This window comes from Heteronotia binoei, chromosome 1 (genome assembly GCF_032191835.1).
Source record: "Heteronotia binoei isolate CCM8104 ecotype False Entrance Well chromosome 1, APGP_CSIRO_Hbin_v1, whole genome shotgun sequence".
Lineage (NCBI taxonomy): Eukaryota > Metazoa > Chordata > Lepidosauria > Squamata > Gekkonidae > Heteronotia > Heteronotia binoei.
This window is the reverse complement of record NC_083223.1, coordinates 105,350,272-105,366,927: the sequence shown is the minus strand read 5'-3', so window position 1 is coordinate 105,366,927 and position 16,656 is coordinate 105,350,272. Positions and strand designations below refer to the sequence as shown.

General features: G+C 43.7%; 1 protein-coding gene across 1 annotated transcript in view; it reads right to left on the bottom strand.

Moving 5' to 3' along the window:
• NT5DC1 (5'-nucleotidase domain containing 1) overlaps positions 1 to 15,985 on the bottom strand; it is a 186,531-nt gene extending 170,546 nt beyond the window's left edge. The window contains exons 1-6 of the mRNA XM_060238371.1: positions 15,619 to 15,985; positions 11,493 to 11,584; positions 9,919 to 9,990; positions 9,315 to 9,421; positions 8,403 to 8,482; positions 3,360 to 3,441 (exon numbers count right to left, since the gene is read on the bottom strand). Of these exons, the coding sequence (XP_060094354.1) occupies positions 3,360 to 3,441; positions 8,403 to 8,482; positions 9,315 to 9,421; positions 9,919 to 9,990; positions 11,493 to 11,584; positions 15,619 to 15,957 (772 nt within the window). The 5' untranslated portion in view covers positions 15,958 to 15,985. The remainder of the gene's footprint in view (positions 1 to 3,359; positions 3,442 to 8,402; positions 8,483 to 9,314; positions 9,422 to 9,918; positions 9,991 to 11,492; positions 11,585 to 15,618) is intronic.
• Positions 15,986 to 16,656: the final 671 nt, after the last annotated feature.

Genomic DNA, 16,656 nt, shown 5'->3' with positions numbered 1-16,656 from the left:
TTATATCATACAATATACAATTCACAATATTTGCTATTACATAAAAAAAAACATTACAATTAAAACCATCAATTAATTAAATTCTAACATTTTCAGGTGCTATATAGATGATCTCCTCTTGTAATTTATGATGACAGTATAATAGGCTAGGATCCACATTAAGAGAAGGCCAGCTGAAAGAGAGTAGTCTTGAGGGTCCTACGGAATTGAACAAGACTCCACAGGGCCCGGACCTCATCTGGTAGTTGGTTCCACCAGTGTGGAGCTGCGATCAAAAAGGCCCTTTCTCTTGTAGTCTTCAAGTTGGCCTCCTCCGGCCTGGGGATTGTCAAAAAATTTTGTGCACCTGATCTCAGTACTCTCCAGGGCACATATGGGAAGAAACGGTCCCTAAGGTAGGCAGGTCCTCGGCCATATAGAGCTTTAAAGGTAATAACCAGCACTTTGTAACGAATCCGGTATACAATTGGCAGCCAGTGCAGTTCACACAGCCTCAGCTATATGTGCTCCCACTTCGGGAGCCCTAGTAACAGCCTGGCCGCTGCATTCTGCACTAGTTGCAGTTTCCGAGTTGGCACAAGGGCAGCCCCATGTAGAGGGCATTACAGTAATCCAATCTCGAGGTGACCGTTGAATGGATCACTGTTGCCAAGTCATCACGTTTTAGAAAGGGAGCCAGCTGCCTTGCCCGCCTAAGGTGAAAAAAAGCGGATTTAGCAGTGGCTGCTATCTGGGCCTCCATTAACAAGGAAGGCTCCAGTAGCACTCCCAAGCTCTTGACCTTGCGCCACTTTCAATGGCACACTATCAAAAACTGGAAGGGGGATTTCCCTTCCCAGACTGCCACGACTCAGCAAAGGACCTCTGTCTTTGCTGGATTCAACTTCAACCTACTCCGCCTGAGCCAACCTGCCATGGCTTACAATGCCAGGTTCAGATTTTTTGGGGTGCAGTCAGGCCGGCTGTCCACTAGTAGATAGAGCTGGGTGATATCAGCATATTGATGACACCCAAGCCCGTACCTCTGGGCAATCTGGGCATGGGGGTGCATGTAGATTTTAAACATCGGAGAGAGCACTGCCCCCTATGGCACCCCACAATCTAGCGAGTGCCTTTGGGACAGTTCTCCCCCAATCGCCACCCTTTGTCCCCGACCATCAAGTAAAGAGGAAAGCCATTGCAAGGTCAACCCTCGAATCCCTGTGTCAGCGAGGCAGTGGATCAGCAACCGATGGGCGACCATATCGAATGCAGCTGATAGATCCAACAACATCAATACTGCCACGCCGCCTAGATCCAGATGCCTCTGGAGGTCATCCACCAGGGCGACCAGCACTGTCTCCATCCCATGACCCAGGCGAAAGCCAGACTGGTGAGGCTCTAAGACGGAAGTGTCATCCAGAAAACTCTGCAACTGTAACACTACTGCCCTCTCAATAATTTTACCCAAAAATAATAGATTTGAGACCGGCCGATAATATGCCAATTCAGCCAGATCTGATGTCGCCTTTTTTCAAGAGAGGGCGGACCACAGCCTCTTTAAGAGGTGTTGGAAAACGCCCCTCTGAGAGGGATCTATTTATGATGCCCCACATAGGACATCTAAGTTCCCTCTGGCAAGATTTAATTAGCCAGGAGGAATATGGGTCCAAATCGCAAGTTGTTGGGTGTACAGTAGAGAGGATTCCATCAACTTCCTCCAAGCTAAGTGTGCCGAAGTATCCAGAACTGAACCAGAAGATAGGCACAGAACCTCGAGTTCTTGTACTGTATCCAATGTGGCGGGAAGGTCGTGGCGCAGCAACGCGATTTTATCTGCAAAAATTTTTGCAAAAGCCTCACAGCCAATCTCTAATTCCCTAGCATTTGGCCTGCCTTGAGGCAGTGTTGTAAGATTCTAAATTATCCTAAACAAATGTGCCAGGCGTGAATTTGCAAACACAATCTTGGTCACAAAGTAGTTCTTCTTTGTGGCTTTGACTGCCATCTCATAGGTCCTCATAAACTCTCTATAAGGTGTTCTAGTTGCTCAAGTACACCGCCATCGCCTCTCTAACCGTCTGAGCCCTTGTTTCAGCTGTTGCAGCTCTGGGGTATACTACGGAGCCAGCTTAACATGAGGGCACAGAGGGCGTCGAGGTGCGATCTCGTTGATGGCCCTGGATAGTCGGCCATGCCAAGACTCAAGCAGATCATCAAGGGAATCGCCAGGGAGTCAGGGATCTCGCAGAGCCATTTGGAACCGCTCAGGGTCCATCAGACTCCGTGGGCGAGCCAAAATAGGCTCTCCGCCCAAACGGGCTTGGGGTGGAGCATCCACACGAGCCTTGAGGGCAAAGTGCTCCGACCATGGCACCGCCTCTGCAGTAATACCGTCCACCAAAACCCCGGACGCAAAAACCAAATCTAACATGTGCTCCGCCTGGTGAGTGGGTGTTGAAACAAATTGGGAGAGTCCCAGTGTCGTTATGGATCTGTTTGCCTTTAGAATTGATTAAATTGCAACTAGATGTGTGAAAGTCAATATCTGATTCTCACCTATGTACTTTCTTCCAATGTTCAACGTGGGAATTCAAGGTAAGAGGTTGCAGGGGAGAAGCACACAGGAGAAGGAGTGCTTAGTTCATCACAGACTTGCCACTTTTCTAAAAAGAGCTCTACTAGAGTTGCCAGGTGCCTGAAGAATGAAAAAATTCCCTGTCCTTTTAATAGAGGCTTAATGGGATGTTATCTATCTCCATATCATTTAGAGTTTTAGCTGCCCATTTCTATGCTAAAGGGAAAAGACGTCTTTCTCCAGGTCTTTTGGCAACTCTAAGCCCTATCCCCTTAACTGATTTTCTCCCTAGATTCGGTTTTCTGGTCAAGAGAAGAACAATGTCTGGTGGGAGGGGGTCGAGACAAAAAGCGGCAGGGTTAAGAAAGCACCTTTTGTCTGCTGCTTCTCTCTTGATAATATGCCTCTGTCCTTATCATGTCTGAAATGAATAATGAGATTGGGAATCCTGAGTTTGCTGCTAAATGCCTGGCTCTGTCTTGAACCCCTAGTTTTCAGATACAACTGGATCCTTATCTCTGGGTTTAGAGAAAGAATAAATCAATAGGATGTTCATCACTATAGAAGCAGCCATTAATATAAGTACAGAAAATCCAAACAACTTTTACAGTTTGTTCAAGGTCTTTGCTTTGAACTTTGCATGCCAACTTGCCAACTGAACTTGCAAGCCTCAAACAACCAACTGCCATATGACATCCACTTTTTGGGGAGAGATGCAAAAAGACAGACTTTAAATATATATTAATGCTAACACAATACACTTTTATCATATGCCATTATAAAACAGGCTGAATTCACGCACCTTTAAAAGCTGAAGTTTTATAGTTATGTTGTATGGCAGCAATCATATCTCTCCAAAAGTCATACTTCTGGTTAGCGTTGTGCTATAAACATAAAGAATCCTCATGAAGAAAAGGTCCTATGCAGACTAGTGCAGCAAAGATCAGCAGAGAAGAGAGAGCGGAGTTTAGGTATTAAATCATTTGGAAGTATGACTTGTTCAGTCCCACAAACCACCAGGACAGCCAGAGTCTCTGGAAGTTTGCCCTCCAGCTTCTTCCCTATGCAGTCCTGAGTTCAGCAATTAGCTGGGATTGAAAAGCAATGGCTTGGATACTTCTGCTGGGTGAAGAATTTCCTTCACTGAAGTAGGACCCCACCCCTCATGCACACAGAAATTATTGGCAGGATCCAACACAGTATCTTGTCTTAGTGATTAGCAGTCTGTCATACCTGAAACTGAGCCACTGAAATATACTGATAATTTCTGTATTACTGCTAGTACTGGTGTTTGAACAAAACTAGACCGAACCTTTTACCACAAAATTCACAACTAAACTGGCAGACTAATTCTGTTTGGTTTTACAAAGCAGATTAATCACAGGCATCAGTAAGAGCAAAGTTTGAGTCTAGTAGCACCTTTAAGATCAACGAAGTTTTATTCTGTCACGTGCATGCACACTTCTTCAGATACTTTGAAATAGAAGTCATCAGCCATTAAGTAGCGGGTGGTAGAGGCTGTTGCCAGGAAGGGCTAATTTGAGTCAAGATGTATACGTACGAACAATAAATATAGCTAAGATTGGATCGAGGCAATTGGTAAGACCTGTAAATAGCAGCAAATTAGCATACAGCCTAATAAAAGAGTTTACAAACAGATGTGAGAAATGAATGGTATTAGCATGTGTAGTGCTAATGACATTCACATGTGTAGGGGGCTTATCAGATATCCATTGTCTTGAGTGTTGTAATAATTTGTAACTCAGCAATCTCTCATTCTAGTCTGTTTGTTAAATTCCTTTGCAATTAAACAGTTGCTTTAAGGTTCCCTGTTGAATGTATTTGAAGTAGGGATGGGCACAGACCAGAAAATGCTGGTTCGATTCACGAACAGAACTGGACCACAGCTTGGTCCGCGAACCAGTTTGTGAACTGGTCCGGTTTTTAAAAAGCACCACACAGGGCTTCGAGGCTCCAAAATGGCAGGTTGTCTACAGATCACTCTCTTCAATGTACCCACCAAGTTTGGTCCACACTGGACTTCGGGGGGCTGAGTTACAGACCCCTAAAAAAGGTCACTCAGTGCAATGCTTTTCAAAGGGATGTCACCTCTGCTGGTTCAGGAGCGACAAAAACTGACCTGGGTGAGCTAGAGGCCTTCAACGCATACAATTCCTCCCTGGGGTGATCCTCCACATGGCCCACATGTTACATGCATGTCAGATTTGGGGGGATCCAAGTAGCAGACCACCAAGCAAGGTGTCTCCAGAAACTCTTTTTGGGGGAGTTTGTCCTGTGCCATTTTGGAACACTACAGTTTGGACTTGGTTAAGCTACAGGTATCAGACTCCCAGGATACTTCCCCAGGGACCACCCACATGGCTGCAGGTGGCTGTGTCTTCCTGGGACCAGCCACCCAGCCCTGGTGACATGATGACTGATTGGGGCCAAGCCTTCCATCCTACCTGGGAAGGTGACAGGGACAACCTAGCCTGGCAACCAGGACTCACTGCACAGCTGTGGGAGGGGGCACTGGTGGACTAGCTAAGGGAATGTGTGGGAATATGTGGAAGAGGAGAAAGGATGTTTTTTTGGAGGAGCAGAAATGGTACCCCACAGTCGGGGAAGAGGATAGTTAGCCAAGCCCCTCAGAAATCTGTAGATAGTTTGGGTGCCTGAGTGGGAGAGGAGAGAGGATACCCCCCAGGCAGAGACTCAAGCAATGCAGGAAGAAACGGGGTGCTTTTTGGAAGAGCAGACCCCACAGCCAGCATGCAGAGAAAGGGCGGTTTTCATAACCCACAAAAGTGAACAGTCCACCCCCAAATCAAATCAAAAATATGTTTTAAAAGAAAAAAATCTATCCATGTTTCCCACTCCTCACAGCAAAGAAAAAGGCGGGGGGAGGGGGAGAAATGTAGCTCTGAATGCAAGGAAAGGAGAAAAAAGAGAGGTGATGCCAGGAGATTCAACTGGTTTTTCCACCCACCCCAGTAATTCCACCCCCCTCAGTCCACCAAAAGATATTCTTTCATGCGCAAGGAGAACAAGACTTGCAAAAAACAGATGCAAACAGAGGACAGGAATGCGCCTCCAGTGATTATATACATTTCCCCCACCACCATCCTGAGGAAGTCAGATCGATGCCTGTCATTGAAAATCAGACTTGCCTGTCAGCTTCAGACTGTCACTATTGGTCCCTCGATGGCTGGAAATATCCCACCCATACCCACTTTTCAGAGTGAAACTCCATGGGTGGAGTTTCTCTGCCAAGAGTGCTCAAGAGGTTCCGAACCAGGCAGAAAGTTCGGAGACTTCCTGGTCCGAACATGTGACTTTCAAATGAAACTGTCCGAACCTCAAACAAGGTAAAGTCTGGGCCAGATTTTGTTCGGTGTTCGGGTCTGTGCCCATTCCTAATTTGCAAGTTGAAGTGTTCTACAGGCTTCTCAGTTTTGGGATTTTTGATGTCGGAGTTATATCCATTTATCCTTTGGCACAGGGTTTGACCTGTTTGCCCAATGTAGAGAACTGAATGATGCTGCTGGCATTTAATGGCATATACAATGTTAGAAGTTGAGCAAGTGAATGAGCCTGAGGTACTGCAGTTGATATTGTTAGGTCTAGTGATTGTGTTGTCTGGCTGTGTGTGGCAACAAAGTTGACATCTGCGTTTATTGCAAGCTCCACTACCAGTGTCCAAGCTCAAATTAGATGTTGTATTATTGTGGGTGAGGAATTGTTTAAGATTGGGGAGGCTGTCTGTGGGCAAGAAAAGGTTTGCCTCCTCAGTCCTTGTGAAAGAGACTGGGGAGTTGCTGATGATATGTTGAACTGTTTTGAGTTGAGAGCTGTAAGTGACCACTAGTGGTGTTCTGTTACTGTCTCTTTCGGTCCTGTCTTGCAACAGGTTTTATCTGAGTATCATTCTTTTTATTTATTTATTTATTTACGATTTATATCCCGCCCTTCCCACCAAAGTGGCTCAGGGCGGCTCACAGCACATTCTGGTTTTGTTAATCTGTTTACTGACTTCAGGTAAATACTTTAGATCCAAAAAGGTTTATTGTAAATCCCTCAAATGAGAATCTCTGTCTGTAGGACTGGAACACCCTATCAAGTGGCTTTGAAGGCAAACCAGAAGCAGAGGTGGTTTGCCATTGCCTTCCTCTGCAGAATCTTCTTTGGCAGTCTCCCTTCCAAGTATTTCCCCTGTTTAGCTTCCAAGATTCAACGAGACCAGGCTATACCATGCCACCTTTCTTCTACCATGACTTAAACACAGACATGGATTTTCTTACTCACTATAATTTCTAACAGCTCAACAGGAGCCATTGGCTGTTCTTCGTAAGTCAAAATCAGTTCATTTTCTTATAGTGCTTCTTCCCTGTTGTTATTTATCCTGTTTCATTATATTTTTCAACTCTCCCCCATGAGAGAGAGGCTGGAACCTGTCACCTCTCTCATCACTTAACAAGTTAATCCACTCAACTCTCTTAAGCAGAGAACAGTCTCTTACTCAACACAACTAAAAGATTTATGACATGGGATTCACTCTATGCTCCCAATTCCTCTACCTCCTCCTGCTGTAATTTTCCTTTTAAATTTGTGCAAAATTGTTTGATGTTCATAGCATCTGAAGAAGTGAGCTCAGACTCATGAAAGCTCATGCTGGGATAAATCTTGCAAGTTTTCAGAGTGCCAATGGACTTCTGTTTTATTTTCATACAACATAGTTAACACAGATACAGTTCTGGTATTATAATTTATGCAGAGATATCACAATCTGGTATTATGTCTAAAACTGGTACCACCTAAAACACAAATATTCTGTATTCCTATACACACAACTCACAGAGTACAAATAGGCATGGACAGGGGTCATTTTGTAAAAAGGAGGAGCTGGAGCTTATTAGCATAACATTTGCATATGTCATGCCCCCTGACATCACCAAAAGTGAGTGAAAGAGAGAAAAATGAAAGGAAGGAAGGAAAATAGACAGACTGAATGAAAGAGAAAGACAGAAAGAGAGAAACAGAGAAAGAAGGAAAGAAAAATAGAAGGAAAGAAGACAGAATGAATGAAAGAATGAGATAGAATGAGAGGAAGGGAGAGGTAGGAAAAAGGATGGGGAGAGAGGAGTGAGACAGAGAAAAATGAAAGAAAGGAAGGAACACAGGCAGACAGAATGAAAGAAAAAGAGGAAGAAAGGAAGTGAGAGGTGTAAAAAGATGGAGAGTGGAATGAGAGGAAGAACAATGAAAGGAAGGAATACAGGCAGGCAGAAAAATGAAAGGAAGATAGACAGCAAGACAGACAGGATGAAGGCAGACAGCCAGAAAGACAGGCAGGAAGGTAGGCAGCCATTAGAAGCCTCCTTTTCACTCTCTCCTGCTTGCAAATGAGGGGAAGGAAAAGGGAGCTTTACAATAGCTTGCAAATATACTTCTGCTTTAAAAACAGAAGGGGGGGGTGCTCCAAGAGGGTTGGGAACCCCACCAGAGCTTCCAGAGCACTGCTCTGGTAAGCTCTGCCCTAAAGTGGGGCTTGGGCATAGATATATAAACACCTAATATGCACAAATTAAAAAAGAAATTAATGCAAGCCCATTCATATCAACTAGGACCACTGTTTGGGCATCTACTGAAGTTATTTCCAACACTTCCATTGCTATATAACCAGCTGGCACATAATATTCCAGCCCAGAGACAAAATTCATTTTGCAGCATAAATGTCAAGGAAATAATTATATAATATATGAGCATAGTGAGGAAAAGCAGGAAGTAAAAACTATCTGAAGCTGTCAAGGCATTTCTTTTCACTGGCCTTTAAACCACCACTTACTTGGTTTAAACTATCCACAATCCGTGCACAAAGAAGAGCTCCTGGCATGTCAAAGTAGTTATCATAGACATAATACTTAGCTGCAAAAAAGAAAGAAAGAATTGCAATATCACATTGAATATTTTATTGGAAAACATCCTGAAAGAAAATATGAATTTCAGAAGTTTTTGTTGAATCTTTTTTTTATTTTTTTGAAACGGGAAGACAATTTATAAGTCTTAAGAGTTATTTTGTAGTCCTTCCATTAACAACACAAGCCTTGTGAACATGACACTGCCTTATACTGAGTCAGACAATTGGTCTATCAAGGGCAGTGACTCTTCAGGGCCTTACACAGTCTTTCACATCACATATTACCAGAGATGACAGAGACTGAACTAGAATCATCTGCACGCAGCACAGAAACTCTTATCAGTCAGCCTTGGTCTCAACTTGGGACTCAATTGAATTGGAATTGCCAACTTTTTTACCAGCTTTTGCTCCTGTGTGTTCTTACAACAGCTTGGTCTGCTGATTTTAGTGGGGCATAATGGCCTGCCTCAGGTCAGGAAGGTTCCCTAATTTTTATCATTCTGAAGAATATGTAAAAGGGAATTCAGGAGGACATTTTTATAAATAGGGAACAGGGTTATAGTAAAATTGGAATTCTTTAGGCGGATTCCTATATAAAGAAGTAAAGGCTGTAGTTTATGGTAGGATTTATTTAACATATCTTGCTTTTACAGCATTGTTCCTAGTTGTTGTAATCCAGTATTGCATTTTTATGTCATTTCGTTTCTATTATATTGCTTTCCAATTTGTAATCCAGTCATATTACAACATGCATTATATGTCTTATTGTGTTGTTGAATTTTAGTCCACCTTGAGTTCCAGTAAGAAAGTAGACTGGGTATAAATAAATAAATAAAATACCTGAACGAGAAACCATTCCACTCATGGTCTTAAAGTGTTTCCATTCTCTTCTTCCATATTTCTCAAGGATCTCTTCTGCGGTCATCTGTTTTGTACCATGGCTTGCCCTATTTGACACATTTGCATGCCAAGAGTTAAAGGCATTAATTTATTCATGTTTATAGATTTTAATTCACTTTTTGTTCCAAATATTACAAAAGAGTAACTAATTCCAATAGTATTCCATTTCTGAAAACCCCGAACAAAAACCTGAGCCATGTGCTTATATTTCTTCAAATGAAGCTCACAAAGAACCTAATTTTGGTTACTTCTTTTAGACTTCATAAGCCAAAGGGGTCAGGATGCATGAGAGTCTGATAAATACCCAGAGCCTGATAAAAACCCAGGAATACGTGATCATAAATCAGAAGACTGACACACATACAATACAATTTCAAAGCCACATCAGGTTGATATCAATAAATACAGACATACTGAAGAACAAAATTTGGCCACTTTAAAGGCCTTTCAGACTGTTGTCTTGTTACAACAATCTGAAAGGATGAGGGAAAACTCTTAGGAAAATGATGTTAGAACTTTAGCCTAAATGTCTTTTAAGTATTACCTTAAAACAGTTCCATCTTGTGCAAGCTTAAGAAAGTTCCCATCTTCCATATCCAGAACAAGGCCTTTGCAGCTGAATGTATTTTGTTTTACCAATGGAAAAAAAGAAAGATACATAAACACTCTGGCATTCAAAAGTGATTATGAGTTATGGTGTAGACTGTGGTAGCAGAACTACTCAAAACCTGTGTAAACTGGGAACATGGGCCAGCGGTTTAGCACATTTGGGTGGGTTTGTAGTTACAACAGTCATACAGTTCAGTAAATACATGGCCTACATTCTGCCAAATCATGGGGCAAGAAGACCAGAGGAAGGTTCATATAACAAGTCTGGGGCATATACAGGCACAGGGCTGGTGCCAGAGATCTGGTCCCTAGACCCTGCCCCCACCCTGAGCAGACCCGGGCAGCGGAGAACAGTGGGGCGGGGCATGCTCTCCTCTGAGTCCACCTTCCCTTGCAAGGAAAGGAAGGCTTGGAGGAGAGCACACAACAACATGACATGACGCCTTGCTGCTCACGGCTTCCTGGGTCTGTGCAGATCCGGGAAGCCAAGAGTGGCCAGGCGAGGCGTGCCCTCCTCCGAGCCCACCTTTCCTTGCAAGTGAAGGAGGGTGCAGAGGAGAGCACCCTGCCACTCTTGGCTTCCCAGGTCTGCACAGACCCAGGAAGCCGTGAGCAGTGGAGCAGGGGGCACCTCTGTAGGCCAGGTGGCGCTCTAGGCAGCTGCCTACCTGGCCTACTCCTACACACTAGCCCCACACAGGCATGTAAGTGTACTAATTGTAGTATGTGTGTGTGTGGGGGGGATTACAGCCACAAGCTCTGAAGAAAGACAATGAAGATGAACCACTAAGCCAAAGAGGTCAGGATGTGTGAGAGTCTGATAAATACCCAGAGCCTGATAAAAACCCAGGAATATGCAGGTCAGCTTCAAAATTGTGAGCACCCACTCTCGTCAACTTTGGAAGAATTCTGACTAAGGTGGTGCTGCTATAATCCCAGAGCCTCCAAAACAGGAAAATGTGATAACTAATATTTGAAATTAGTTGTCACTATATATTGGAGATCTTATGGAAAATGTTTTCCTGCAATTCTGTTGCTCAGTATAAGAAGAACATTGTTTCTGAGGAAACAATGAAAATACTACAATTTATTTCCCCAAAAAATTTAAGACTGGACTCCAGGTGGATAAAAAAACAAACACAGACAGTTCTGATGTCTTTTGTATTTAAAAAAAATGAAAGTGAGAAATAAGCACTTTTTTTTTTTTAAAGAGCCCTTTGGATCAGTACAATATTAAAGCTACAGCCTGGCACATATACTTTGAATAAGTCCTGTAATATTTAATGAGACTTACTTCCAGCTGTACATGAAGAGGATAATGCAGCACATCTTTAAATCCTCTTAAATATATATGTGTTGTTGCTCTAAATAGAACTAGTGAACTGGCAAGAAATCTGCAAACAAAAATATTACATGCACCTGATGACATGGGCCTGGTTTAAGGGAGAATAAAGACTTGTTAGTCTTCTGAACACCACTTCAGTTGGTTTTCAATACAAAATCATTTACCAGAAATCCCAGCTCTCCAATGGTACATTCAGCAGTTCTTTATCATAACCTTTTTCTGCTACCATGTACTCGGCAAAACTTTCATATATGAGCTGCAAATTAAGAGGGAAATAAACATTAATGCTACATAAAATTAAATATGCAGAGGTACCACTTTTACACTTCAGGGTCTACTTTCCAGTCTCACGCCCTTGACAAGAACTATTAACATTCTCAATTAATACTTGACAACCAGATTACTTTACCAAAAGATGACTTTCCCAGAAATGTCACCCTTTATGCCTCAAGAACTTCTTATAATGGCTAAAATCAGCTCCTTTCTAATGCTTGGGATAAAACACAAGTTCAGCAAGGTAATTTTAAGGTTGCCAACCCTGGGTTGGGAAATTCCTGGAAATGCAGGGTTGGAGCCTGGGATTTGGGGAGGGGGAGGGACCTCAGTGGAACATAATGCCACATGAGTCCACTCTCAAAAGCAGCTATTTTCTCTAGGTGATCTGTAGTCTGGACTTTGAAATCAATTGTCATTCCAGAGCTGGGCAACTACCGGTTAAAGTGCATAATGTTGCAGTGAGATTGTGGCTCCTCAGTCCCAACTAATCTGCCCTCAGGCTTTATATATTTACCATAATATCTACATAGTATGCAAAGAACTACTCGTGCATGCCTCATTGAATACAGCCTTCCTACTTTTTTGCTGCAATCCTGCTGCATCCATTATGCGGAAAGAATTTCTTGGAATGCATCATTACATGGCAATACTTTGGCCACATCTACATTACACATTTAAATTCATTTAAGAATTAAATTCAATTAAGAATTACTCTCTCATTCAGGGTACACTGGGAATTACAATAGAGTGGGAGAAATTAGGAATCGTTGTCAGGGGATCTCTTCAAACCATAATTCCAAAGAAACCTTATGAGGAACCACAATAGAGAAATTAAAAGTGTCAGGACATTTTCAGTGGTGACACTTTGTCTTTGGAATGCCTCTTAAGGATATCCGTGTATGCCAATTTTTTTTAACCCAAACATTTATTTGTAGCATAGATCTCCCCCCCGCCCCACTGTCAAGTCACAGCTGACTTTTATAGTGACTTCATGGGCTTTTCAAGGCAGGAGACTAGGGATGGCATGAACTGGGAAAATGTGGTTCAATTCATGGTTTATGGCATACCCAGTTTGTAAACCACCAACCATCATGAACTTTTAGGGGCCAAACAAACTTGTTTGGTTCATGATGAGGTAGAATCTGCACCCCCCCACACACACTCACATGCTAGAGACATGCTAGAGACACCATTTGGTCATTTCCCCAGAAAGTCAGTTTGATGTAGTGATTAAGTGTGTGGACTCTTATCTTGGAGAACCAGGTTTTATCCCCCACTCCTCCACTTGCAGCTGCTGGAATGGCCTTAGGTCAGCCATAGCTCTCACACGAGCTGTCCTTGAAAGGGCAGCTTCTGTGAGAGCTCTCTCAGCCCCACCTACCTCTCAAGGTGTCTGTTGTGGAGGAAGAAGATAAAGGAGATTGTAAGCCGTTCTGAGACTCTGATTCAGAGAGAAGAGCAGGGTATAAATCTATGATCTTCTTCTTCTGGTGCCACCTTCTTTGGGGGCTGTAACTCAGACACCATAAAATCCAATCCTCACTATACACTCCTGAACCTGCACCTGCTAAAATGTCAGGCAATCATTTTGACAGGTGCAGCTTCAGAAGGTTGAGAAGTGTATAGAACGGATCCTGTGCAAGCTAGAGGCATCAAAGTCACAGGGGAAACACCCCCCCCCCCCGGATGTCCTCCAAGTTGTTGCTTTTAGATTTGGTACATTTAGATTGAGTGGAGACAGTCTACCTGCAGATGTATCCATTCATGAACTGGCACAAGCTTCCAGACAGGTGGACATTTCATTGCAGGCTGACCTGCCATGAACTTTGCATTGCAAACCATGAACTGACCAAAATTTGTGTCCATTACTACAAAAGACGTTCAGAGGTGGTTTGCCACTACCTGCCTCTGCATAGCAACCCTGGACTTTCATGGTGGTCTTTCATCCAAATACTAACCAAGGCTAACCTTGCTCAGCTTCTAAGATTTCATGAGATCTGCTAGCCCGGGCTATCCAGGTCAGGGCACTACAGATATGCCTATTGTTTATTAGATTATTTTATCCTTAGTTTAACGAGTTCAAGGACTCTCCTTCTCCTTTTTATCCTCATAACTCTGTGAAGGAAGTGAGGCTGAAAGAGAATGATTGGCCTAAGGCCACCCAGTAAGTTTCGTGGCAAGTGGAATCTTCCCATACGAACTTCAACACTATGACCACTATGCTACAGTAGTTCTCATGTATTATTGATCACACCAGGTTGGCGCCTGAAAAAGGTGGACAATATTTAATTTAATTAATGTTTTTGCTTTATAACCCACTTTCTCCTGTACAACAGGGCTCAGGGCGGGTGACTACATTTCCAATATACACATTTAAACATTAAATCATGTTAATACAATTAAAACACCTAACAATTCAACAAAAACTTACAGATGACGCATAAGGATACAGCTTAGTGTGTCCTTTCCCAATGAGAAGTGGAGGGAGGAGGAGCCAGGCAAGATGGAATCCATTGTTGTCCTCAACCATATGCTTGGCAAAACATATCTGTTTTGCAAGCCCTGCAGAATTGGATTAAGTCCCGCAGGGCCCGGATGTCATTCAGCAGGGAGTTCCACCAAGTATGTACCAGGATCCAAAAGGCCCTGGCTCTGGATGAGGACAGCTAAATACTTTTGGGGCCAGGGATCACCAGATAAATTTCTCTCTCCTGAACATGAGATGGATCCAGACTAAATTGACACTCCACCAGTTCCTCCTTGCCACTGCAGTTCCCCATGTTATTCCTTAGGGTCTCCTATCCCCCAAGAGTATTTCAAAGCAATCTGTGGCCTGGAGGGTGAGGGGGATGTTCTGTTCCACTAGTGGGAAATTTAGCTGAATCTATGGCCTTGACTGTGCGACTGAACAAAAACAAACCTCTTCATCACAAACAGGTTACATGGCATATAAATGAAAGCCCATATAAAATCAGTACAACAACAGTTACTTGATTAAGAGGTAGTTGTTCTTGATTAATAAAAGCCAGATTTTAATGGAATTGTTTTGTAATTTAATTATTAACAGAACCAAAAAGGAAGGCAGTATCATTTCAGGAATTACTCCTTTTCTTCCTCATAACACATGCCTCTAGGGTTGCCAGCTCCAGATACCCTGGGGTCTGGGATGACTGTTTTGGAGAATACACTCTCATCCCAAACCCCACCCAAACTCCACCCTCAAATCTCCAGAAATTCCCCAAGTGAGTTTCCTGCATTGTGCAGGGGATTGGACTAGATGACCCTAGAGATCCCTTCCAACTCTATGATTCTAAGTAAGAGTTGGCAGACCATGGGATCTAGAATTATAAAGAAATGGGGGGGGGGGGGGGGTCGGACTACGAAACGCAATTCTTCTTGCCTGCAAGTTTGTGAATGTTTTTGCTTTAGTCAAAAATTGATTTTAACCATGTTTTCATAAATACATTTTAAATGAAATGCATAAATTATGTTTATTCAGAAAACTTTAAAATGTAGAACTGTAAGATTAAGCCGAGCTATTCGAATTGACAAAACTGTGTGCGAAGACCGATACCCAAGACTACAAGGAATTCTGTAGCATTTTAGAGATCAGCAACTTTAGAAATCAGCACGAGTTTTCATCCTAAACAAGAGGCCTTCAAGAAGGCGCGCCTAAGCAGGCCGGCCGGCCAACTCACACCGCCTCTTTCCGCTTCCTTCCAAAATGCTGACCCATTCAATCAAGCCCAATACCTTCCGGGCTTATTTCAACAGCACAAAAACGTTAGAGCGTCTCTTTCCGCCGGCAATGACATGAAGAAGCAGCCGCCTGTCGCACGCGTTGCTTTCGGCCCCAAAGGAAGCAGCCGGTCTCAGAAGGAGCCAGGCATCTTGCGGGTATTGCAGACACCGGCCGGCCGCTACAGAATCTCCGCGTTGATCTGCAAACGGCGCTGGAGGTTGCTGGGCTGTGAATGCAAGCCCACCGGCAGCCCCTCTAGCGTGGTCTCTCACCTGAGTGCTTTCCACCAGGTTGTAGCAGCACAGTGTGTGGTCGAGGTCCAAGCCAATCACTTCGCAGTCGGCCAGAGAGAAATACCGGGCCATGGCTGCGCCACGAGGGGAACGAACGGCCGCAGATTCTCTTGACTGATCCGGGAAGGGAAGCTGCTGCTCGGCTAAGCGCGTTACGGCTGCCGCTTCCTGCAGTATCTGATCCTTCCCACTCAGCTGCTTGCTTGCTGTTGGTGCCCTGCGCCTCACTCCAAAACATCCTGTGCTTTGACCCGCCTCCCCTTTCTTCCACCTGCTTCTGCCTGGCCATCTCCAAACCTGCCTGTCGCTAATGTCCATGTTGTTCCCCCTTACTTACTGGTAACTCGCGCTAACAGGAACTATACGAGTAAACAAGGGCATTGGGGGGAGGGGCGCGCGTAGATCTCCCAAATGCCAGAGTTTAGTATATTAAGCATGTTTCTGAGTGTGCATTCCCTTTCCACCCACTGATATAAGGAAGTAGGACAAAGCAGGAGTCAAGTGTCACCTTTAAGACCAACCATTTTTTATTCAGAACGTAAGCTTTCGTGTGCTCTAAGCACATTCTAAGGAGACCTTTCCGGGATTCGGCTGCTGCAAGGCGTTTCTCTGCAGCTCCTTCTGTGCTCTTTCCCAGTTCAGAAGTTCGGGTCTGTTAGTATTGAGTCCTACAGCTGTCATTATTTTGCAAAGAGATTTAAGAAACACCGAAAGACGATTCTTTGGATATGTCATCGCCTCGTTCACAACGATCACACTGTTTTGTGTCAAGCTGATAACAAAGCAGCGTTGCTAGATTAGATCGATAATCTGTTTAGAACAGCATCCAATTTCTTAAAAGTAGCCAGCAATTTATGGGAAGGCCACAAGCAAAGTTTGAATGCAGTTGCACTCTGCTGTGTTGCTTGCCCTTCTGGTTGGAATCTGACAACACATTGCCTCTGGACATGGTGGCTATGTTGTAACTATGGCTAATGGTCACTGAAAAACTGATCAAGGAATTTGTCAGCTCTTTAG